This window comes from Lagenorhynchus albirostris, chromosome 5 (assembly GCF_949774975.1).
Source record: "Lagenorhynchus albirostris chromosome 5, mLagAlb1.1, whole genome shotgun sequence".
In the NCBI taxonomy this organism is placed as follows: domain Eukaryota; kingdom Metazoa; phylum Chordata; class Mammalia; order Artiodactyla; family Delphinidae; genus Lagenorhynchus; species Lagenorhynchus albirostris.
Window position 1 is genome coordinate 145,166,562 of NC_083099.1, and position 24,005 is coordinate 145,190,566.

General features: G+C 48.3%; 1 protein-coding gene across 1 annotated transcript; it reads right to left on the reverse strand.

Annotated features, from left to right (window-relative positions):
- Positions 1-2,000: 2,000 nt before the first annotated feature.
- Positions 2,001-24,005, reverse strand: SPATC1L (spermatogenesis and centriole associated 1 like). The gene is made up of 6 exons (XM_060149097.1): positions 23,804-24,005; positions 23,458-23,700; positions 22,245-22,415; positions 11,852-12,202; positions 2,986-3,137; positions 2,001-2,520 (listed from the first exon to the last, which is right to left on the reverse strand). Exons 1-6 carry the CDS (start codon positions 24,003-24,005, stop codon positions 2,194-2,196), a joined length of 1,446 nt encoding a protein of 481 aa, XP_060005080.1. The 3' UTR covers positions 2,001-2,193.

Genomic DNA, 24,005 nt, shown 5'->3' on the forward strand with positions numbered 1-24,005 from the left:
CAGCTCGAGTCAACACTGTCTTGCAGTCCTTCGTGATTTTTGAACAGGGGATTGTTTCCGTTCTGCAAAGGCCCACCGATCACATGGTCATCCTGGCAGCACATGGACCCCCACAGACCCCTCCCTCCCAAGAGCAGACTGCAGCCATCCGTGCTCCTCCCGGAAGCAGGCCCCCACGCGGCCTTTGTGGGGTCAGCGTCCGCAGCTGTTTCACCCCTTGCAGTCACCACAGGGCCAGGAGAGGGGATGCCCAGATCCCTCGGGTCAGCAGCTCTCTGGTCCTTGGGAAGCCCCCCCCTCCAGCAGCTGCTCACGGGGACTGGAAGAGGGAGAAGGGCTGGGCGAGCCCAGAGACCCTGGAGGCTAGGGGCAGGCCCGTCCTGTCCAGCTGTGGCTCCCTGGGCCGACTGTGGGTGAACGTGGGTGATGGCCGTCCTGCCCCCCGGGTCCCAGGAGGGGACGTGGGCACCCCGGCAGCACCTGGTCCTTTGCGAGGGCTTAACCAGGGCAGCTCTCCAAACTCAGGCCCCGACGCCAGGTCTAACCCGAAAGAGCCCGCAGGCCCAGGGGTGGGGGCCCAAAGTGCCCACCAGACGGCCCTGCGTCCTGCAGAGGGCCCCCAGGTGGTGGGGAGTCTCAGCAAGGGTAGTGTCTGGCAGCTGGGAGGGATGAGGTCTGTTAAGGGCTGAATTGTGACCCCCGCCCCCAAATTTATATGTCGAAGGCCTAATCCCAGCATGACTGTGCCTGGAGACAGGGTCTTTGCAGAGATAATGAGGTTAAAATGAGGTCACTAGAGTGGGCCTGATCCCATAGGAGTGGCATCCTTATGAGATTAGGACACAGACACCCACAGAGAGTGATGACCATGTGAGGACACAGGGAGGAGACAGCTGTCCACGTGCCCAGGGGAGAGGCCCCAGGAGGAACCAGCCCTGTTGCACCTGGATCGCAGATTTCAGCCTCCAGAACTGTGAGATGATAAATTTCTATTTTTTAAGCCGCCCTGTCGGTGGTATTTGTTACAGCACCTGAGCTGACTGCGACAGGGGCCAGTGCATCTGGGACACACAAGGCTAGGGCGCCCTAGCACCTTCATCCTCATACCTACAGCAGAGAAGGAACCAGGAAGGTGTCCTGACTGCAGAGCCTCAGGGGGCCACCTGCCCTCTCCAGGCTTCAGGAGAGTTGGGGGCCAGAGGGCTCTGGCAGGAGTGGGGCTGTGTGTCCTACAGAGACGGTTCTGGGCCAGGGCTTGGCTACGGCTGGGAACGCAAGATGCAGGGACAGGACCCAGTGTGATGCTGGGACCAGTTTTTTTTTTTCTTTTCTTTTCTATTTTTTTTCTATCTCAGGGGAGTGGGACCAGTTCTTGGGGGCAGTTTTGAGACATTAAAATTTTTGGCAGGTGCTAAAAATAGCTCCTGAATAGGGGACCCTAGAAAGCTCCACCACTTACAGGAAAAAGCCATCTCACCAGCACCCGGTTGCTGGTTTCTACTACCACCTTCCAACCAAAGGGACCAGGGCTCTCGATCCCAGAACCAGGCAGAAAATCGACGCCCTTTGCACACTGGCTCCCCTTCCCATGGGGGCTCCTGCTTCCTTGAATCATCTCCCAAGTAAACTGCCCGTCCTGCGCCAGCCTCGCCGGCAGGGCGCACCCACACAGCTGCACGCGGGCACGTGGTTTAAAGCGCTGCAGTCGCTGTCTCGCAATTCCTGACTTTTGAAAAAGGGGCCTGTGTTTTCACTCCGCCCTGCAGATTCTGCAGCTGCCCTGCCTGCTGCGGAATCCTTGCCCCAGGCTCCGCCTTCAGGGAAACCCGCAGGGGGACGGACCGCTGCCCTTCCAAGAGGAGGCACTGCGACCCCAGGGGAGGGGACCAGGTGCCGTGTGTGCTGGCGGGTCCTCAGGGTTGGTGGCCTCGTTCCAAATACAGTGGGGCCTCTGCCCTCAAAGAGCAGCGGTAAAGGAGGAACAGCAAACAGACGACTTTTAATAGAGTGCGACCCGCTGCGCAGGTGTGGGCGGTGGGGCGGGCAGCCGGGCGCCGGCCAGCGTGTCGGGACAGCGCGGGCGTAGGCGTACCGGGCCCTGGCGCCCTCAGCGCGCTCTCCGGAGAGCGGACGAGGAGCGCGGCGCCCGGGTTACAACACGCGTTTATTGCAGGGAGGCGCGGGTCGGAGGCTTCACCAGGCGAAGAGCGGGCGGCCGTCCTCCTTGGAGAGCTCGCACAGGCAGTTGAGCAGAAGCAGCGAGTCGCCCAGGAACTTGGGGGGCACGATGTCGATGACCAACTTGCGCAGGGCGGCCGGGCTGCTGTGCAGCGGGTTGGCGCGCAGGTCGGGCCGCTGCTTCGGGATGCCGTAGGTGTTGATGAGGAACTCGCTGAACACGGGGTGCACAGCGCGCTTGTAGCCCAGCCTCTCCAGGCGCGCCGTCAGCGTCAGGTAGCAGTGCGTCAGCTCCAGCCGCTTCTTCTCGTCCACTGAGCCGTCCAGGGACTTGATGGACGTCTGTGGGCACAGGCGCGGGTGGGCGGGCAGAGCCGGGAACCCGCAGGCGGGGCCATGGAGTGGGGCGGGAGGTGAGGCCCAGGCCCAGGGCGGGGGGTTGGGCAGGGGCTAGATTCCCCTAGCGCAGCTGTGTAGGTGGTGACAATGAGGCCCACAGCCAGGACCCCACCAGGGGAGCCGTCCCCCAGTTTCCCTCCAGCACAGTGTCAGGGAGAGCAGGGAGCGGCACTCCAGGCTCGCAGAAGGTGTCTTGCCAGCTGGGGCTAAGCGTCAAAGTACTCCCCGGCCTGGAGCCACTCCTGAGATGGGACCAGCTCATCGTGTCCCCGGCACATCTGCCTCAGACACCACTCAGGCTCGCCCAGGGCTGCAGCTGCGTGGGCACCACGTGTGATGGGGCAGCAAGGGGGCCCCGGGGCAGGGGGTGTTCTAGGGCAGGGAGGGCCCCCAGGCAGGGAGGCGCACCTGCTTGATCTTCTCAGGGATGTTGGACACAGTGAAGCCATAGAGCCGGGTCACCCCTGGGAAGACATAGGCCAGGATGCACCAGTCCAGCTGGGAGGTGATCTCCCCAACGATGCGCCCGTCCTTCTCGGTGCCGGCAAAGCTCTGGGTCTCTGCAAGGGGGAGGGGGCGGGGGGGCCAGTGAGACAGGCCGGCCAGGACTCGGAGGGTCAGGGGCCACCCACCTTCCTCCTGCCTGTGCTCCAGGGTCCATTTCAGGGAGAGGACCGACCCGAACGCAGACACTGTGCGTTTGCGGTGAAGCCTCGGGGGCCCGGCAGAGCCTTCCGCAAGGCCCTGGTTGTGACCTGAGGGGGCACCCTCCTCCCCACTGACACCTGCCCTCCACTGTGAGGCAAACACAAATTTAAAAGGAAACTTTGAATTTTCTGTTGCCAAAGGGGAAAGAGAGCTTTCCTTTCCTCCCCGTTCTTGGCATGTTCCCTGAGCACCCTGATCCCAGGTCCTTTCTCCATCCCTCCCCCGCTCCCCAACAAAGATGGGCGTAAACACTCTAAAAGCCTGTTTCACAGCCCAGCATTATTTTCTTGTCCCCGAGTCTGCTCAGCACCCAGTCTAAGTTGACCCCTCAGAGGCCCCAGCCCTGAGACCAGGTGAACTCAGGACAGGCTAGGCGTGTCCCCCACCTGAGGGTGGGTCTGGTTAACTGAAGGACATGTAAGTAACACGTGTGGATCCAGTCTGCGTAGCTCTGTCTTGGCAGCCCGTGTGCCTCGCATGCTGGGCTAGTGCTTGTTCGGTAATAAGACTTTCCTTCGTTGTGAATAGGATTGCTGCGCTGGCAGATTCTAATTTTAATTATTTCCCACCGTCACCCCGGCACATCAACCGCCCTCCCCTCCAAAACCTGCTCCCAAATCTCCCCTCCCCACAGCAGTCTCCGATGTCAGCAAGTCTTCCACCTGACAACCGTGATACGATCAATACCCTTCAAGACCACTGTGCTCTCTGAAGGTCACACTGTTATCACCAGGTGCACCTGACCTTGAGAGACGGCTGGGTGAGAAAGGGCCTGCCTCACAATGCCCGGGGCGCCCTCACTGACCAGGACACGCCCGGCGGGGGACGCGGGCTCTCGGCAGAGCATCCGGTGCCTTCCACGCTCTGCCCTTTCTTCCCCACGGGAGACATTTAGTAACGCGCCCATTTCTAAAGCTTTCCTAAAAGCCCTGCAACCTTCAAACCCGCCCGTGATCCAAACCCCTTCCGAGGGTGTTGGATGGTACAGCCCTGCCGGGTCCGTCCACCGGGCGGGCAGTGCCCGTGATCCAAACCCCTTCCAAGGGTGTCGGATGGTGCAGCCCTGCCAGGTCCGTCCACCGGGCGGGCAGTGCCCGTGATCCAAACCCCTTCCGAGGGTGTCGGATGGTACAGCCCTGCTGGGTCCGTCCACCGGGCGGGCAGTGCACAAACGGGATAGGTGCTCTGCGTGGAGAGCCGGCCCCCCGGTCCTGTTACCCACAGACACCTGTGCCCACCGAAGGCTCAGGACCCCCAGCACACAGAGAGCTCGGCCTGACTCCCCAGCCATGCCGGCAGGGCTCAGTGGCCCGGGGAGTGGCTGAACTGCTCCTGCGGGCTGTCTGTGTGGGCGTGAGCACTGGGCTCCAGGACCAGCCCTGCCCGTGACATCGGGCAGCTGTTCTGCTTCCCTCGGCCACATCCTGTGACTGTCCACACAGCCCCCCGTCCCAGAACCCCGCCTGGTCACTCTCCACAGGAACGTGATTGCCAGTCAGCACGGGCTTATCAAGGCCAGGGATCGGCAGCCTCCTCCTCTGTGGACACCAGGAGAGGCTGGGGGGACATCCGTCCTTCCGCTCCCTCGGCCGCGCCTGTGCAGGTGCTGAGTGGGGAGGACGAGGCCGAACTCAGAGCACTCCGGGTCTCAGGGGATGTGGGCCGGGCAGATGGGAGGGCCAGCATGGGGGCCGAGGGGGTGTGGGTGCCCGGGGCAGGGGTCCTCCCCTGAGCCACAAGACCCAGAGCCCTGTGAGGGCCCTGGGGTCACAAGGTCACAGGGTTGGGGGAGGCAGAGAGCCAGGTGTCCGAGGGCCCAGGAGAAATGCTGGGCTGAGCCTGTGGAGACAGGGAGCCACAGCGGGTGTCGAGAAAGTAATCTGGCGGCTGCGGCCGGAGCGGCAGGACAGGCTCTGGACTCAGGGTTAAACCGGGGGTGACGGGGAGGTTCCTGGTAACAGGGGCTCGGACCCCCTCAGAGGGGCCCTTGAGGCCCCGAGCAACCAACCCAGCTGAGCCGGGCTGCTTCCGTTCCCTCCTCCAGGAGCGTCTCTGGTCCTTCCGTGGTTTGACTTATCCTCACGATGAGCCTTCGAGGGGCCTCAGGCTCCACTTACACACAAAGGAACTGAGGTTGAGGGGCTCGCTGCGTCCCAATGACTTTTAACTCTTTTTATTGAGATGTAACTCACATTATAAAATTCACTCTTTCAAATATGCAATCCAGTGGCTTTTAGTATACTCACCAAGTCGTATGGCCATCAGCAGTCTACAAGCCCCGCACCCAACTAGCACTCGCTCACAGCTCACCCTGCAGCCACGCACCCGCCTTCTGACCCTATGGATTTATCTACTCTGGACATTTCATATCAGTGGAATCACATAACATGTGGTCTTTCGTGACTGGCTTCATTCACCCAGCATGTTTTCATGGCACATCCATGTTGTACCGTGAGTCAGGACTTCAGTCCTATTTATGGCTGAACAACATTCCGTGGTATGGATACAGCACATTCTGTTTATCCCTTCCTCCACTGATAGGCATCTGGGCTGCTTCCACTTGTTGGCTAATATGAATAATGCTGCTATGACCGCTCACATAAACATTTTTGTGTGGACAAATGTTTTCAGGTCTTTCGGTGATATACCTAGGAATGGAATTGCTGGGACACGAGGTAACTCTATGTCTAACTTTTTGAGGAACTGCCAGACTGTTTTCCACAGGGGCAAGGTGTGTAGGTTCCAATTCCCCCACTCCCTCTCCAACACTGCTTATTGTCCGTCTTTTTTTTTTTTTTTTTTTTGCGGTACGCGGGCCTCTCACTGCTGTGGCCTCTCCCGTTGCGGAGCAGAGGCTCTGGACGCACAGGCTCAGCGGCCATGGCTCATGGGCCCAGCCGCTCCGCGGCATGTGGGATCTTCCCGGACCGGGGCACGAACCCGCGTCCCCTGCATCGGCAGGCGGACTCTCAACCACTGCGCCACCAGGGAAGCCCCGTCCGTCTTTTTTATTATAACCATCCTGGTGGATGTGAAGTTGTGTCTCACTGCAGTTTTCATTTGCATTTCGCTGATGGCTGAGGATACTGAACATCTTTTCACGTGCTTATTGGCCATTTGTCTGCCTTCTTTGGGGAAATGTCTATTTAAATTCTTTGCCCATTTTTAATTGGACTGTTTGTCTTTTACTGAGGAGTTGTAAGTGTTCTTATATATCCTGGATACTGTTCCCTTATCGGATACATGATTTACACATATTTTCTCCCATTCCGTGAGTTGACTTTTCACTTTTTTGAAATGTCCCTTTGAAATACCAAAGTGTTTACCTTTGATAAAGTCTGATATATCTGTTTTTTCTTTTGTTGCTCATGCCTTTGGTGTCACAGCTATGACTCTATTGCCAAATCCAAGGTCATAAGAGTTATGTCTATGTTTTCTTTTAAGAGTTTTATGGTTTTAGGTCTTTTAAGTCTGTGATCTATTTTTAGTTAATTTTCTACATTGTGTGAAGTCCAACTTCATTATTTTGCACCTGGATATCCACTTTCCCAGCACCGTTTGTTGAAAAGACTCTTCTCTCCCCACTGAATTGTCTTGTAACCCTTGTCAAAGATCAAACCTGTAAATGCATGGGTTTATCTCTGGACTTATTCTATTTCATCGACTTGTATGCCTGTTCTTATATCAGTACCATGCTGTTGATTACTGTAACTTTATAATAAATTTTGAAATTGGGAAATGTGTGTCCTCCGATTTTATTCTCCTTTTTCAAGATTGCTTTGCCTATTCTGAGTCCCATGCATTTCCATACAAATTTTAGGATCAGCATGTCAATTTCTGCAAAGGAGCCAGGTGGGATTTTGATAAGGATTTGCATTGAGATTTGTGGATCAATTTGGGGAGTTTTGCCATCTTGATAATAGTAAGTCTTTTAAGCCAAGACTGCAAGATTTTTTCCATTTTTTTAGGTCTTAATTTCTTTCAACCATGTTTTATAGTTTTCAGTGTTCTCCTTCCTTAATCACTTAGCAGTGCTGTAGAAGGTGCCCAGGAATTAAAGCTGAGAACCAGATACACTGCACAGGAACATGTTAGGGAAAATGGGGCCCATGGAGGAGCAGGCTGCAAACTCCCCCTTCTGTATTAATACATTTATCTCATCAGAAATCAGTCCTTCTCCCTGCTTCCCTAAAGTATAAATTAGGCAGAAGAAACGAGCTACACCTGAGAGGATCTAGAAATCATGTCTAGCCAACTTGGGCCTTCCAAGATCCAGCCAAAAACCTATTCCTCAAAGAAAAAAAGTCAGTAAGATTGATAAACCTCTATCCAGACTTATTACAGAAAAAAAGAAGACAAAAATTACCACTATCAGAAATGAGAGATGGCATCACCACAGATTTTACAGACATTAAAAGGATAATAATGTAATATTAACAACAACTTTATGCCAATAAATTTAACAACTGGGATGAAATGAACCAATTCCTTAAAAGATACAAAAGCTCACTTTTGTATCTTTTTTTGTGAGTGAACTACCAAATCTCACTCAAGAAGAAATAAAAAAAAATTTGAACAGCCTTATATCAACTAAGGAAACTGAATTTGTTGGGGTGGGGAGAGAATGTTCCTACAAAGAAAATTCAATGCTCAGATGGTTTCAGTGATGAATTTTACCAGACACCTAAGGAATACATAATGCCAATTCTACACAAACTCATCTAGATAATTAAAGAGAATGGAACACTTTCTTCCTCATTCACTGAGGCTGACATTAACCCAATATAAAAGTCAAAAAATGACATTATAAGAAAACCAATATCCCTCACAGACTGCAAAAATTCTTAACAAAAATTTAGTAAATTGAATCAAACAATACAAAAAAGTATAATACATCATGACCAAGTGAGGTTTATCTCAGTAATGCAAGGTTGGTTTATAATTCAAAAATCAATCAATGTTATTTACCATATTAACAAACTACAGATGAAAACCAAATGCTCATCTCAATAGGTGCAGAAAAAGCATTCAACAAATTCCAAAATACATCCAGGATAACTGTGAGCAAACAAGGAATTAAAGGGAACTTCCTCAACCTGATGGAGGGCATCTACAAAACTTAGCTAACATCATACTTAATGGTGACAGACGGAATGCTTTCCCCCTACATCCAAAAAAGAAAAGAATGCCCACTGTCACCATTTCTATTCAACACTGTTCCAGCCAATGCAATAAGACAAGAAAAAGAAATTAAAGGCATACAGATTAGAAATGAAAAAATAACTTTGTCTTTATTCACAAATGACATGGTATCTATCCTAAAGAATCTAAAAAAAAACTACTAGAACAAATATGTGAGTTCAGTTAAGTTGCAAGATACAAGGTTCTATTTGTCAGGGTTCTTTAGAGAAACAGAAACAGAACCATATGTGGTGTGTGTGTGTGTGTGTGTGTGATTATGAAAACTGACAAGTCCCAAGATCTGTGAGGGTGAGTCAGCAAGCTGGAGGCTCAGAAGAGCTGATGATATAGTCTCAGTCTGAGCTCAAGGTCTGAGAAACAAGAGAATCAATGGTGTGGCTCCAGTTCAAAGGACTGGAGGCATGAGAGCTGAGATTTCAGTTGCAATCCAAAGGCAGTCAGGCAGGAGGGATTCCCTCTTACTTAGGAGAGAGTCAGCCTTTTTGTCCTATTCAGGCCTTCAAGTGATTGGATGAGGCCCACCCACATTAAGGAAGTCAATCTACTTTACTCAGTCTATTGATTTAAATATTAAACTCATCCAAAAACATCCTCACAGAAATACCCAGAATAATGTTTGACCAAATATCTGGGCACCTAATGGCCCAGTCAAGTTGACAAATAAAATTAACCATCATGGGGTCAATATACAAAACCAATTGTGTTACTGTATACTAGAAACAATCCGAAATTCATATTGATAAAAACAATACTATTTATTTTTCAGCATCAAAAACAAATACTAAGGGATAAATTCAACAAAAATGTGCAAGATCTGTACACAGAAGACTATAAAATATTGCTGAGCAATATTTTTTTAACTTATTTATTTATCTATTTATTGGAGGCGTTGGGTTTTCGTTGTGGTGCGCGGGCTTCTTATTGCAGTGCCTTCTCTTGTTGCGGAGCACGGATTCTAGGTGCGCGGGCTTCAGTAGTTGTGGCACACGGGCTCAGTAGTTGTGGCTCACGGGCTCTAAAGTACAGGCTCAGTAGTTGTGGTGCATGGGCTTAGGTGCTTTGCGGTACGTGGGATCTTCCCAGACCAGGGCTCGAACCTGAGTCCCCCGCATTGGCAGGCGGATTCTTAACCACTGCTCCACCAGGGAAGTCCCGAGGGCGTGTTGCCTCTCTGTCAGGGAATCGAACCCCGGTCTCCGGCATGACAGGCGGGGAAACTCACCACTATACTAACGAGGACGGCGGCTTGAGCGATATTTTTAAAGAACTAAATAAATGGAGAGATATACAGGCATACCTTGGATATATTGCTGATCCAGTTCCAGACCACCACAATAAAGCAAAATATCACACTAAAGCAAGTCACATGAACTTTTTTGGTTTTTCAGTGCACATAAAATTAGTTTTACACTATACTGTAGTCTATAGTGTGCAATAACATTACGTCCAAAAAAACTCCAATGTACATACCTTAATTTTAAAATATTTTATTGCTAAAAAATGCTAACCATCATTTGAGCCTTCAGTGAGTCACAACCTTTTTGCTGGGGAGGGCCCCTGCCTCAGTGCTGATGGCTGCTGACTGATCAGGGTGGTGGCTGCTGAAGGCTGGGGTTGGTGTGGCAATTTCTTTAAAAAGGTAACAGTGAAGTTTGCCACATTGACTGCAACTCATTTCAAGAATAATTCCTCCGTAGCATGCATTGCTGTTTCATAGCATTTCACCCACAATAGAACTTCTTTCAAAATTAAAGTTAATCCTCTCAAACCCTGCTGCTACTTTATTGACTACGTTTATGTAATGTTCTAAATCCTTTGTTGTCATTTCAACAATCTTTACAGCATCTTCACTAGGAGTAGATTCCATTTCAAGAATCCACTTTCTTAGATCATCCATAAAAAGCAGCTCCTCATCTATGAAGGCTTTATCCTGAGATTGCAGCAAGTCAGTCACATCTCAGGCTCCACTTCTGATTCTAGTTCTCCTGCAGTTTCCACCACATCTGCAGTTATTTCCCCCACTAAGGTCTTTTTTTAAAAAAATAATCGAATATTAGGGTTTGGTTTTGTTTTGTTTTTGGCTGCATTGGGTCTTCGTTGCTGCGCCCAGGCTTTCTCTAGTTGCAGTAAGCAGGGGCTACTCTTTGTTGCAGTGCGAGGGCTTCTCATTGAGGTGGCTTCTTTTATTGCGGAGCACGGGCTCTAGGCATGCGGGCTTCAGTAGTTGTGGTGTGCGGGCTCAGTAGTTGTGGCGCACAGGCTTAGTTGCTCCACAGGATGTGGGATCTTCCAGGACCAGGGCTCGAAACCGTATCCCCTGCATTGGCAGGCGGATTCTTAACCACTGCACCACCAGGGAAGCCCCACACTGAGGTCTTGAACCTCTCAAAGTCATCCATGAGGGTTGGTACCAACTTCTTCCAAACTCCTGTTAATGTTGATATGTTGACCTCTTCCCGTGAATCATGAATGTTCTTAATGGTATCTAGAATGATGAATCCTTTCCAGAAGGTTTCAATTGACTTTGCCCCGATCCATCAGAGGAATCACTGTCTGTGGTGGCTGTACCCTTACGGAATGTATTTCTTCAATAATAAGACCTGAAAGTCAAAATGACTCCTTGATCCATGGGCTACAGGATGGATGTTGTGTTAGCAGACATGAAAACAACCTTTATCTCATTGTGCATCTCCATCAGAGCTCCAGGGTGACCAGGTGCATTGTTGATGGGCAGTAATATTTTGAAAGGAATCTTTTTTTCTGAGCAGTAGGTCTCAGTAGGGGACTTAAAATATTCAGTAAACCATTTTGCAAACAGATGTGCTGTTATCCAGGCTTTGTTTTCCATTTATAGAGCGCAGGCAGAGTGCTCTTAGGATTTTCAGATGATAAATGCATAATTCTTAAGGGCCGTAGGATTTTCAGAAGATACATGAGCACTGGCTTCAACTTCAAGTCACCAGCTGCATTAGCCCCTAACAAGAGAGTCAGCCTGTCCTTTGAAGCTTTGAAGCCAGGCAGTGACTTCTCCTCTCTAACTGTAAAGTCCTGGATAGAATCTTCTTCCAACAGAAGACCGTGAACAACCAATTTTCAATGTAGATGCCAGCAAGGTTTTCTTGTAGAAATGGGCAAGTTGATTCTAACATTCATACAGAACCTAGAATAGGCAGAACAACTTGGACAAAAAGAACAAAGTTGAAGAACTTATACCATCTGATTTACAGTCTTATTTTAAAGCTATAGTCATTGAGACACTGTGTATTGGAATCAATACTGACACAGATAAATGCAGCAGCACAGAGCCCGGACCACTCTCCCCAGCAGCGCCTCCCACCCTGCACCCACCCCTGGCCCGCTGTACCGTTAAGGTAGAAGCTCTTCCTGGTCCTGTCCCCGGAGGGCAGGCTGCTCTCCAAGAAGCACACCTTCTTGGGCCGGCCCACCTCCCTGGGCTCCAGCAGGCTCTTGTCCGCCAGCGGGTCCTGCAAGGAACTCGGGAGCGGGGACAGCTTCCGGTCAGAGCCACGGGGCACAGACAGCTCTGGGGAGCTGAGGAAATTCTTGAAGGGCACCTGGGAGGAGGTCGCACAGCCCGGGGAGGCATCGTCCTCGCTGGAGAGGGGGGCATGTGAGCACAGCAGATCCTCCAGGGAGGACGCCTGCAGCTGGGAGGGTGCATCAGGGCCACCGTTGAACCTTCCAAAATCTGGAACTAGGGCAGGGAGGAGAGGAAGGAGACGTCAGGCTGAGGTTCCCGAAACATCCCGAGAAGTGCAGAGACCACTTTAAGAAAACGCACACACCCTGCCCCGGCTCTGACACCTGCTCCCCTTTACGCTTTGGAGGAGGTGACGGACACGTGGGCGAGACAGCTATGGGCGCCGGCGCCCAAGGACACCAGCAGCCTCAGGTTCATGGGCACAGTGAGCATGGGTGCCTCTGATGCCTCCTCCAACCTGTGCATCCACACACTGTGACAGTGACTGTTATGTGTTTCTTAAATTTTACATAAATGGTATCATCTGACACATGTTTTATTCTGAAACTTATCTTTTGTTGAGATTTATCCACATTGACTGAGTCATTTGGTAGCTCACTGGTTCATTTAACCATTTCCCGGCACACGTGCACACACACTTGCACACAGACACAGATTTTTTTAACCATCATCCCACTGAGGCACGTGGGGCTGTTTCCAGATTTCCTTGTAAAAGCAAAGCCGCGATCAGTGTCCCTCGATGTGCATCCCCTGCCAAACACACAGCCCACAAACTGCCAACGGGACACGCCTCAGGGACTTACCAAGGCTGAGGCATCAAGGGTCCCCAGAGCTGGATTCTTCCTCTGGCTCAGCCCGAGGAGCCTGGAGCCCTGTGTTCAGGATGCAAACATTCCGAGGGGAGGTGGGCTGTTCCAGCAGTGGGCAGGGGCTGGAAAAACACCTCATGGACTTGGGGAAGAGCCACATCTATGAGGGATTGTTGTGTGGCCAGGTGGGTTTGCACTTTTCATTTAGTTTCTATTTAGTGAATTGAAATCCCCTTCTGTTATTCCTAAGCCTTAATAAATTTGTGTTAAACGTTAAAAAAAAATTTTATTTAATCCTCAGTGAAGTCCAAATTTTCAGGTCACATTACAATAAAACTGTAAGTGAAAAATGAGAGTCAATAGAAAACTCCATCTCCTCAGAATTAAAAGCATTCTCTTAAGTAATGATCAGATCAAGGAGGAAATAAAAATAGGAAGAAAATGATTATTGAAAAATACTGAAAATCAGAACACTATATATACTACGACATCAGTACATTGAAAACTGTATTTAGGGACCTCCCTGGTGGCGCAGTGGTTGAGAATCTGCCTGCTAATGCAGGGGACACGGGTTCGAGCCCTGGTCTGGGAGGATCCCACATGCCACGGAGCAACTAGGCCCGTGAGCCACAACTACTGAGCCTGCGCGTCTGGAGCCTGTGCTCTGCAACAAGAGAGGCCGCGATAGTGAGAGGCCCGCACACCACGATGAAGAGTGGCCCCCGCTTGCCGCAACTAGAGAAAGCCCTCACACAGAAACGAAGAACCAACACAGCCATAAACAAATAAATAAATAAATTTAAAAAGAATAACAACCCAAGCCAAGCTGTAGGATTTGTTTAAAAAAAAAAAACCAACTGTATTTAGGTGGACTCTGGGAGGGCTCACGCCAAGGAGAGTACTTTCCAGAACTTCTGCTGCCAGTGTCCTTGTCCTCACAGTGAGACATAGCCACCCGCGCCTCTGCAGGAGACCCTCCAACACTAGCAGGATTTCAGAGAGGATTTAACATGTAACGGGAAGAACTCTGCTCTCAGTTTGAAGACTGGGTTTTCGATAAGCAGTGGTCCCTTGGTATCATTAGATTGACTATTGATTCATCTTTGTCTACATCAGTCAAGAGCTATCATCTGAGTTTCTGATGCTGCTGACTCTACATCTGAACCTGGATGTTTTAAGAGCATTACAAACTGAGCAAGTCTGAAAACGAACTGGTGGATAAAAGTAATCATCTAAATTCTCCAGGAGAGAGCAGACAGCAGAAGCAAGAAGAACTACAATCCTGCAGCCTGTGGAACAAAAACCACACTCACAGAAAGATAGACAAGACGAAAAGTCAGAGGGCTATGTACCAGATGAAGGAACAAGATAAAACCCCAGAAAAACAATTAAATGAAGTGGAGACAGGAAACCTTCCAGAAAAAGAATTCAGAATAATGATAGTGAAGATGATCCAGGACCTCGGAAAAAGAATGGAGGCAAAGGTCGAGAAGATACAAGAAATGTTTAACAAAGATCTAGAAGAATTAAAAAACAGACACCTAGAAGAATTAAAGAACAAACAAACAGAGATGGGTAATACAATAACTGAAATGACAAATACACTAGAAGGATGAATAGCAGCAAAACCAAGGAAGACGGGATAAGTGATCTGGAAGACAGAATGGTGGAATTCACTGCCGCAGGACAGAATAAAGAAAAAAGAATGAAAAGAAATGAAGACAGCCTAAGAGATCTCTGGGACAACATTAAAATGCACCAACATTCACATTATAGGGGTCCCAGAAGGAGAAAAGAGAGAGAATGGACCTGAGAAAATATTTGAAGAGATTATAGTTGAAAACTTCCCTAACATGGGAAAGGAAATAGCCACCCAAGTCCAGGAAGTGCAGAGAGTCCCAGGCAGGAGAAACATGCCAAGACACGTAATAATCAAACTGACAAAAATTAAAGACAAAGAAAAATTATTGAAAGCAGCAAGGGAAAAACGACAAATAACATACAAGGGAATTCCCATAAGGTTAACAGCTGATTTCTCAGAAGAAACTCTACAAGCCAGAAGGGAGTGGCATGGTATTATTAAAGTGATGAAAGGGAAGAACCTACAACCAAGATTACTCTACCCGGCAAGGATCTCATTTAGATTCGATGGAGAAATCAGAAGCTTTACAGACAAGCAAAAGCTAAGAGAATTCAGCACCACCAAACCAGCTCTACAACAAATGCTAAAGGAACTTCTCTAAGTGGGAAACACAAGAGAAGAAAAGGACCTACAAAAACAAACCCAAAACAGTTAAGAAAATGGTAGTAGGAATATACATATCGATAATTACCTTAAACGTGAATGGATTAAATGCTCCAACCAAAAGACACAGGCTTGCTGAACAGATACAAAAACAAGACCCATCTATATGCTGTCTATAAGAGACGCACTTCAGACCTAGGGACACATACAGACTGAAAGTGAGGGGATGGAAAAAGATATTCCATGCAAATGGAAATCAAAAGAAAGCTGGAGTAGCAATACTCATATCAGATAAAATACACTTTAAAATAAAGAATATTACAAGAGACAAGGAAGGCCACTACATAATGGTCAAGGGATCAATCCAAGAAGAAGATATAACAATTATAAATATATATGCACCCAACATAGGAGCACCTCAATACATAAGGCAACTGCTAACAGCTATAAAAGAGGAAATCAACAGTGACCCAATAATAGTGGGGACTTTAAAACCTCACTTACACCAATGGACAGACCATCCAGACAGAAAATTAATAAGGAAACACAAGCTTTAAATGACACAATAGACCAGATAGATTTAATTGATATTTATAGTACATTCCAGCCAAAAACAGAAGATTACACTTTCTTCTCAAGTGTGCACAGAACATTCTCCAGGGTAGATCATATCTTGGGTCACAAATCAAGCTTTGGTAAATTTAAGAAAATTGAAATCATATCAAACAAAATTTCTGACCACAACGTTATGAGATTAGAAATCAATTACAGGGAAAAATATGTAAAAAAAACACAAACACATGGAGGCTATACAATACATTACTAAATAACCAAGAGATCATGAAGAAATCAAAGAGGAAATCAAAAAATACCTAGAGACAAATTACGATGAAAACACGATGATCCAAAACCTACGGGATGCAGCAAAAGACTTTCTAAGAGGGAATTTTATAGCAATACAAGCCTACCTCAAGAAACAAGAAAAATCTCAAATAAACAAACTAACCTTACACCTAAAAGAACTAGAGAAAGAAGAACAAACAAAACCCAAAGTTAGTAGAAGGAAAGAAATCATAAAGATCAGAGCAAAGATCAATAAAACTAAAAGGTGGTTCTTTGAGAAGATAAACAAAATTGATAAAACCTTAGCCAAACTCATCAAGAAAAAGAGGGAGAGGACTCAAATCAATAAAATTAGAAATGAAAAAGGAGAAGTTACGACAGACTCCGAAGAAATATAAAGCATCCTAAGAGACTACTACAAACAACTCTATGCCAATAAAATGGACAACCTGGAAGAAATGGACAAATTCTTAGAAAAGTATAACATTCCAAGACTGAACAAGGAAGAAACAGAAAATATGAACAGACCAATCACAAGTAATGAAATTGAAACTGTGATTAAAAATCTTCCAACAAACAACAGTCCAGAACCAGATGGCTTCACAGGTGAATTCTATCAAACATTTAGAGAAGAGCTAACACCCATCCTTCTCAAACTCTTCCAAAAAATTGTAGAGGAAGGAACACTCCCAAACTCATTCGAGGAGGCCACCATCATCCTGATAACAAAACCAGACAAAGATATTACAAAAAAAGAAAGTTACAGACCAATATCACTGATGAATATAGATGCAAAAATCCTCAAAAAAATACTAGCAAAAAGAATCCAACAATGCAGTGAAAGGACCATACACCATGATCAAGTGGGATTTATCCCAGGGATGCAAGGATTCTTCAACATATGTAAATCAATCAATGTGATACACCGTATTAACAAATTGAAGAATAAAAACCATATGATCATCTCAATAGATGCAGAAAAATCTTTTGACAAAATTCAACACCCATTTATGATAAAAACTCTCCAGAAAATGGGCATAGAGGAAACCTACCTCAACATATTAAATGCCACAGCAAACATCATTCTCAATGGTGAAAAACTGAAAGCATTTCCTCTAAGATCAGGAACAAGACAAGGATGTCCACTCTCACCACTATTATTCAACATAGTTTTGGAAGTCCTAGCCACGGCAATCAGAGAAGAAAAAGAAATAAAAGGAATACATATTGGAAAAGAAGAAGTAAAACTGTCACTGTTTGCAGATGACATGATACTATACATAGAGAATCCTAAAGATGCCACCAGAAAACTACTAGAGCTAATCAGTGAATTTGGTAGAGTTGCAGGATACAAAATTAATGCACAGAAATCTCTTGCATTCCTATACACTAATGATGAAAAATCTGAAAGAGAAATCAAGGAAACACTCCCATTTACCATTGCAACAAAAAGAATAAAATACCTAGGAATAAACCTACCTAGGGAGATAAAAGACCTGTATGCAGAAAACTATAAGACACTGATGAAAGAAATTAAAGATGATACCAACAGATGGAGAGATATACCATGTTCTTGGATTGGAAGAATCAATATTGTGAAAATGACTATACTACCCAAAGCAATCTACAGATTCAATGCAATCCCTATCAAATTACCAATGGCATTTTTACAGAACTAGAACAAAACGTCTTAAAATTTTTAGGGAGACAAAAAAGACCCTGAATAGCCAAAGCAATCTTGAGGGAAAAAAAACTGAGTGGGAGGAATCAGACTCCCTGACTTCAGACTATACTACAAAGCTACAGTTATCAAGACAATATGGTACTTGCACAAAAACAGAAATATAGATGAATGGAACAGGATAGAAAGCCCAGAGATAAATCCACGTACCTATGGTCAACTAATCTATGATGAAGGAGGCAAGGATATACAGTGGAGAAAAGACAGTCTCTTCAATAATTGGTGCTGGGAAAACTGGACAGCTACATGTAAAAGAATGAAATTAGAACAGTCCTTAACACCATACACAAAAATAAACTCAAAATGGATTAGAGACTTAAATGTAAGACTGGACACTATAAAACTCTTAGAGAAAAACATAGGAAGAACATTCTTTGACATAAATCACAGCAAGATCTTTTTTGATCCACCTCCTAGAGTAATGGAAATGAAACCAAAAATAAACAAATGGGACCTAATGAAACTTAAGAGCTTTTGCAAAGCAAAGGAAACTACAAACAGGACGAAAAGACAACCCTCAGAATGGGAAAAAATATTTGCAAACGAATCAATGGGCAAAGGATTAATCTCCAAAATATATAAACAGCTCATGCAGCTCTATACTAAAAAAACCAAACAACCCAATCCAAAAATGGGCAGAAGACCTAAATAGACATTTCTCCAAAGAAGACATACAGATGGCCAAGAAGCACATGAAAAGCTGCTCAACATCACTAATTATTAGAGAAATGCAAATCAAAACTACAATGAGGTATCACCTCACACCAGTTAGAATGGGAATCATCAGAAAATCTACAAAAAACAAATGCTGGGGAGGGTGTGAAGAAAAGGGAACCCTCTTGCATTGTTGGTGGGAATGTAAATTGATACAGCCACTATGGAGAACAGTATGGAGGTGTCTTAAAAAACTAAAAATAGAATTACCGTATGACCCAGCAATCCCACTACTGGTCATATACCCAGAGAAAACCATAATTCAAAAAGACCCATGCACCCCAATGTTCATTGCAGCACTATTTACAATAGCCAGGAAGCAACCTAAATGCCCATCGACAGAAGAGTGGATAAAGAAGATGTGGTACCTATATACAATGGAATATTACTCAGCCATAAACAGGAACGAAATTGGGTCATTTGTAGAGACATGGATGGATCTAGAGACTCTCATACAGAGTGATGTAAGTCAGAAAGAGAAAAACAAATATCATATATTAACACATATATGTGGAGCCTAGAAAAGTGGTGCAGATGAACCGGTTTGCAGGGCAGAAATAGAGACACAGATGTAGAGATCAAACGTATGCACAGCAAGAGGAGAAAGTGGTGGGCGGGGGTGGTGGTGTGATGAATTGGGAGATTGGGATTGACATATATACACTAATATGTATAAAATGGATAACTAATAAGAACCTACTGCATAAAAAAATAAATAAAATAAATTTTTTTTTAAATCTCGTATTTAGAGGGACCTCCCTGGTGGCACAGCGGTTAAGAATCCGCCTGCCAATGCAGGGGACATGGGTTCAAGCCCTGGTCCGGGAAGATTCCACATGCTGCGGAGCAAGGAATCCCGTTCACCACAACTACTGAGGCTGCGCTCTAGAGCCTGCGAGCCACACCTACTGAGCCCATGTGCTGCAACTACTGAAGCCCACGTGCCTAGATTCCATGCTCTACAACAAGAGGAGCCATGCAATGAGCAGCCCATGCACCGCAACAAAGAGTAGCCCCCGCTCACCACAACTAGAGAAAGCCTGCATTGCAGCAACAAAGACCCAACGCAGCCAAAAGATAAATTTAAAAAAATACTTTATAAAACAAAAACTGTATTTAGAGTGAAATTAGTAACTTAAATCCTTTAATTACTTCTAAAACATCAGCAAAAAATTAAACATTCATATGGGAATGAACTCTTGAAGAAAGAAAAAGTTAGAAAATAATAAAAATGGCAGCAGAAATAAACTCGAAACAGCTCTGTGGGAAGCCCAATGAGATAGCGAAACTGTGGAAAGCTACTTTAGAGAAACAGAAAACATAAAGGAATAAAATTGGAAATGAGAAAAGTGATATAAGAATGACTAGGAAGATAATGTTTAAATTATAAAAGTATTGATATTATATACAATTGAATATTAATTAAAAATTTTAATAAAAGGAGAGATCATCTGGGAAATTATTTTAAATGACTCAGAAGTAGAAAACCTAAATGGACCAATAAGCAAAAAAGGAAAACCTAGAAGTTACAGAATAGTTATGCTGCAAAGGGCTGCAGGCCTGGGTGATTGGTTGGTGAGTGAGTTCTTTCAAGTTCCCAAACAATTCACAATCCCTACATCATATAAACGAGGTTGGAACACTGAAAAAATTAAAAGATGCTTGATTATTAAGGTTATAAATTGTCACAACGCTGATATCAAATCCCTGCAAAGACAACCCACAGAAAGGAAACTGTAGCCCAGATTCATGTAGGAACAGAGTCCAGAGATCCTAAGCAAAGCCCCAGCCAAACAGATGCCACAACAGACACAGCTCAGACCCAGGACCCACGGGGTCTCTCAACGAAGCAGCATAACAAGACCCCACAGACGAGCTGTGAGAAGCAGCTGAGGGCACTTCCGCCGATGCCGAAACGAGGTCATAAAAATTTAACAAAATAAGCCGTTTCTCAGTTCTTTTTTTTTTGTTGTTCTTTAAAAATAAGGACTACGGGCTTCCCTGGTGGCGCAGTGGTTGAGAGTTCGCCTGCCGATGCAGGGGACGCGGGTTCGTGCCCCGGTCCGGGAGGATCCCACATGCCGCGGAGTGGCTGGGCCCATGAGCCATGGCCGCTGAGCCTGCGCGTCCGGAGCCTGTGCTCCGCAACGGAAGAGGCCACAACAGTGAGAGGCCCGCGTACCGCAAAAAAAAAAAAAAAAACAAAAGGACTAGAAAGACTCTTCCCCAGCACCCAGACTGCACACCCCCCGATCCCTGGGCAGACAGGGCCATTCACGGCCCACCACCCACCAGGAGGATAGCGGGGAGGCTGCCAAGGCCAAAGGTCCTGGGAGTTCTGAGGAACAAAGACAGAAACAAGTGTATGAGCTGCCAACCTCGTTTAAAATGATCGTTTGTAAACAGAGCAACTACAGACTTAGAAAACATAGGAGAATGAACTGAAAAACTTAGCAGAATAAAACAGCTTATGAACAGGCTGGATATAGGATAAATATCTACAAATCAACAGTTTTCCAAAACACAGCAACACTGATAACGAAAATACAGTGGAAAAAGAAATCCCATCCATGATTACAACAAGTAACATAAAGTGCTCCAGGGATAAACTAATTAACGTGAAAGATTTATGTGTGAGACCTGGCTGAAGAGGCTTGAAGAAACAGAGCCAAAAGAGCTTAATAAAACTGCAGTAGATGAAATCATTCTCTGGGTAAATGTACGCAGAAGAAATGTGAAAAAAATTACCCCTGCCTTCTGAGCCAGTGATTCTACCTTTAGGAAAACATACCCTAAGGAAATAACCCTAAATATAAAGTATTTTGCTGTGGTATCTACCTCGGCGTAAGAAAAAAGAACTGTCATTTCAAACATAAGAAGAGTTCATTCAATTGTGGTTCATCTGATTTTGGGAATATTACACAGCCATTTGAAATATATTTATAACAATACAGAAATAGCCACATCACGGTGTTAAAGGGAAAGAGGCAGAGAGATACTCAGAAACTACTTAAATCACCTGACACTGCACCCAGGACAGCAAGGAGTCCAGGCAACAGCGGAGGCTCCATGACTCAAGGGGCTCGGGGACCAGGATGGTCTGAAGGAATCAGGCCCAGGAGGGAGGGGACCGCCCCGCCTCTGTCCCTTGGATCATGTGTACCATCTGCTCGAAGCGGCCCCAGGAGACACCGGTGTGGCCTGGCTCAGCTCCCACAGGTGAGGCCGTGTACTGGGAAGATGCAGGGTGTAGAGGCCGCAGCCTTTTGGAGAGGGCCCCAGTGTCCTCTTCAACATTTCAACTGCACGTGGCCTTTGACCTAAGGGTTTCCCGACAGCTACCCCTCGGCAGGCCGCAGATGCACACGTGGGGCCATCCGTGGTCACAGGGAGCTGGAAAGGAGCTCCTGTCATGGGGTCCAGGCTGAAGGGCTTGTGGTGAACCCACAGGGAACAGTGTGCCCTCCAGGAGAGGGCCGACGGGCAATGACAGCAAGATGGACGGTTGGGGAAATCAAAGTGTAGAACGGCTCAGCCCGATTTACATAACTAAAAGGATCCCTAGACACACACAGCCACCGACAATGTCAGAGAGACACCGAGTAGACGCTGGCAGCGGCCGCCTCTGGGAGTGGGGTCAGGAGCTCAGGCTCAGCCTGGGGGCAGTTACGTTCCCTGAGCGACTCTGGTAAATGGGAAAAATGGGTCTTCAGAGCACATCCTGTTTCGAATGCAGACAGTGAGCCGCTGCTGTGTGCAGTTCTCCCGTCTGTACCTTGAGCTGCTCGCAGGAACACCCGCTGGTTCTCCAAGTCCAGCCCCAAGGCCAACGCTGCACCCTCTGCCGAAGGCTGAACCCTGGGCATGGAGGTGACCCTGAGGATGGCTGGGGCCCATGCCGACCTTGGCCCACGCCCTGCAGCTGGGGCTCCAAGGCCTCTCTGTGGAAGGCCTGGTGGCCGCGGGCTGGCCAGGGGCTGGGGCTCCTCCTAAGACTGCTGTCCGGCAGGATCTGGGCTTGCCCACAGGCGGGGTGCTGGCCATGGTCCCGGAGACTCTGGCCCGACTTGGACTCTGACAGGGAACAGCCCAGCCTGAGCGAGGGCCTGCACCTCCCCCGCAGCCCACCCTTCCAGCCCAGTGAGGGGGGGCCCAGAGAGCCTGTGCCCGCTGACCACGTGGATGGCTCTGAGCCCTGAGGGTAGGCCCATTCTTGGGATGAAGGGTGACAGAGTGGCACGAGGCAGGTGACTCTTGACAGTTGTCACAGTGCAGGCAAGGCCTTGGGACAAGTGCCCCATGAGCCTCCGTGCACTAGGCGTCCCTCGTAGGCTGCGAAGGCGGCACGGGTGCTCTGCAGGCGTCACACGCGGGACACAGCACCGTGAGGTCAGCCCCTCCTCAGCAAGCGCCCGGGGACAAGTGTGTGTCCTGAGCTCCGGCAGGGCCCCTCCTTTACCCTCCATCCCCCACGAGGACCCCCTGCTTGTCTGAGCTCCTTCCTCAAGGCCCCCCTGAGGCTGAAGGTGTGGAGATGCCGTGAGGGACCCTTGCACCCTGGGGACACGCTCGCTTACGGGGCCCTGCGCCCACAAGCTGCGTGCAGGGGCTGATGGGTGATGGTGCCACCTTCCACGTGGGCCTGCTTGCTCAGGGTGGCAGCAGGCATTCGGTGGACTCCAGGAGGTGACCACACAACGGAGGTCCCCGGAGCAGCCGGGCATCCTGCTGCGGAACTGGCAGCAGCTTTGGAAGCAGCTTCAACTGCTTCCAAAAGGAAAGGAAACCATCTCACACCCTGTCGTTAAAAACGGCTCATCCCAAGAGACGGCAGGTCCACGGGCGTGGGCACCCCCAGGCGAGGGCTGGGGTGTGGACTCTGCCCGCCCTACTGGGCAGTGAGTGATCACCACCTCCAGGGACAAGGAGGTTGCCTGGTCAGGGGCCCACTGTCCATATCCCAACCACTCAGACCAAGGTCAGGGCTCCAACCACGCCCTAAATCATGCTCCACATGTGAAAATGCTTAAAGCACAGCCAACTGACCTTCACAGCAAGTGTCACGGCCTCTGCAGCGGCTCCCACAGGGCGCGCTGTTTTACGGTTCCTCACTCACTTCCTGCTGGTGATGCTGCAGCTCCCCCCTCCTGGGCGCCCTTCCCACTCCTGTCGTGGGGTCCAGGCGACGGGCCTTGACTGACGGCCAGCGCGGCGGGCGAAGCTGCCCCGGACGAGGGCTGAGCGTGCCCGGCGGGCCCGGCTCCCAGGAAAGGAGAGGCGCACACGGCCGGCCCCGCCAGCACCCCCGGGCTGACCTTGGTGGACCTGGACGTGCTGTTTGTAGCCTCTGTGACAGCACCTTGGCGGCCACCACGGACACAGAACCCCACCAGCCCAAGCGGGTAACCTGTCCGCCCTCCTCCCAGGTGCAGACCCGCCTGAGGACACAGGCCCGGGCTCACCTGCACTGCAAGGCGAGCAGGCCTCAGGGTAGGCAGGCGCCTTGGGGATGAGCAGGTCGCAGCCCCCGCGCCCACAGCTCTCCTGGCAGCTCTCACTGAGCAGCCGCTTCAGCATCTGGTTCTCCTTCATGAGGCGCACCTGCTTCCTGAGGTCTGCGTTCTCGATCATGAGCCTGTTCACCAGCTCGCTGCCCTCAGCCAT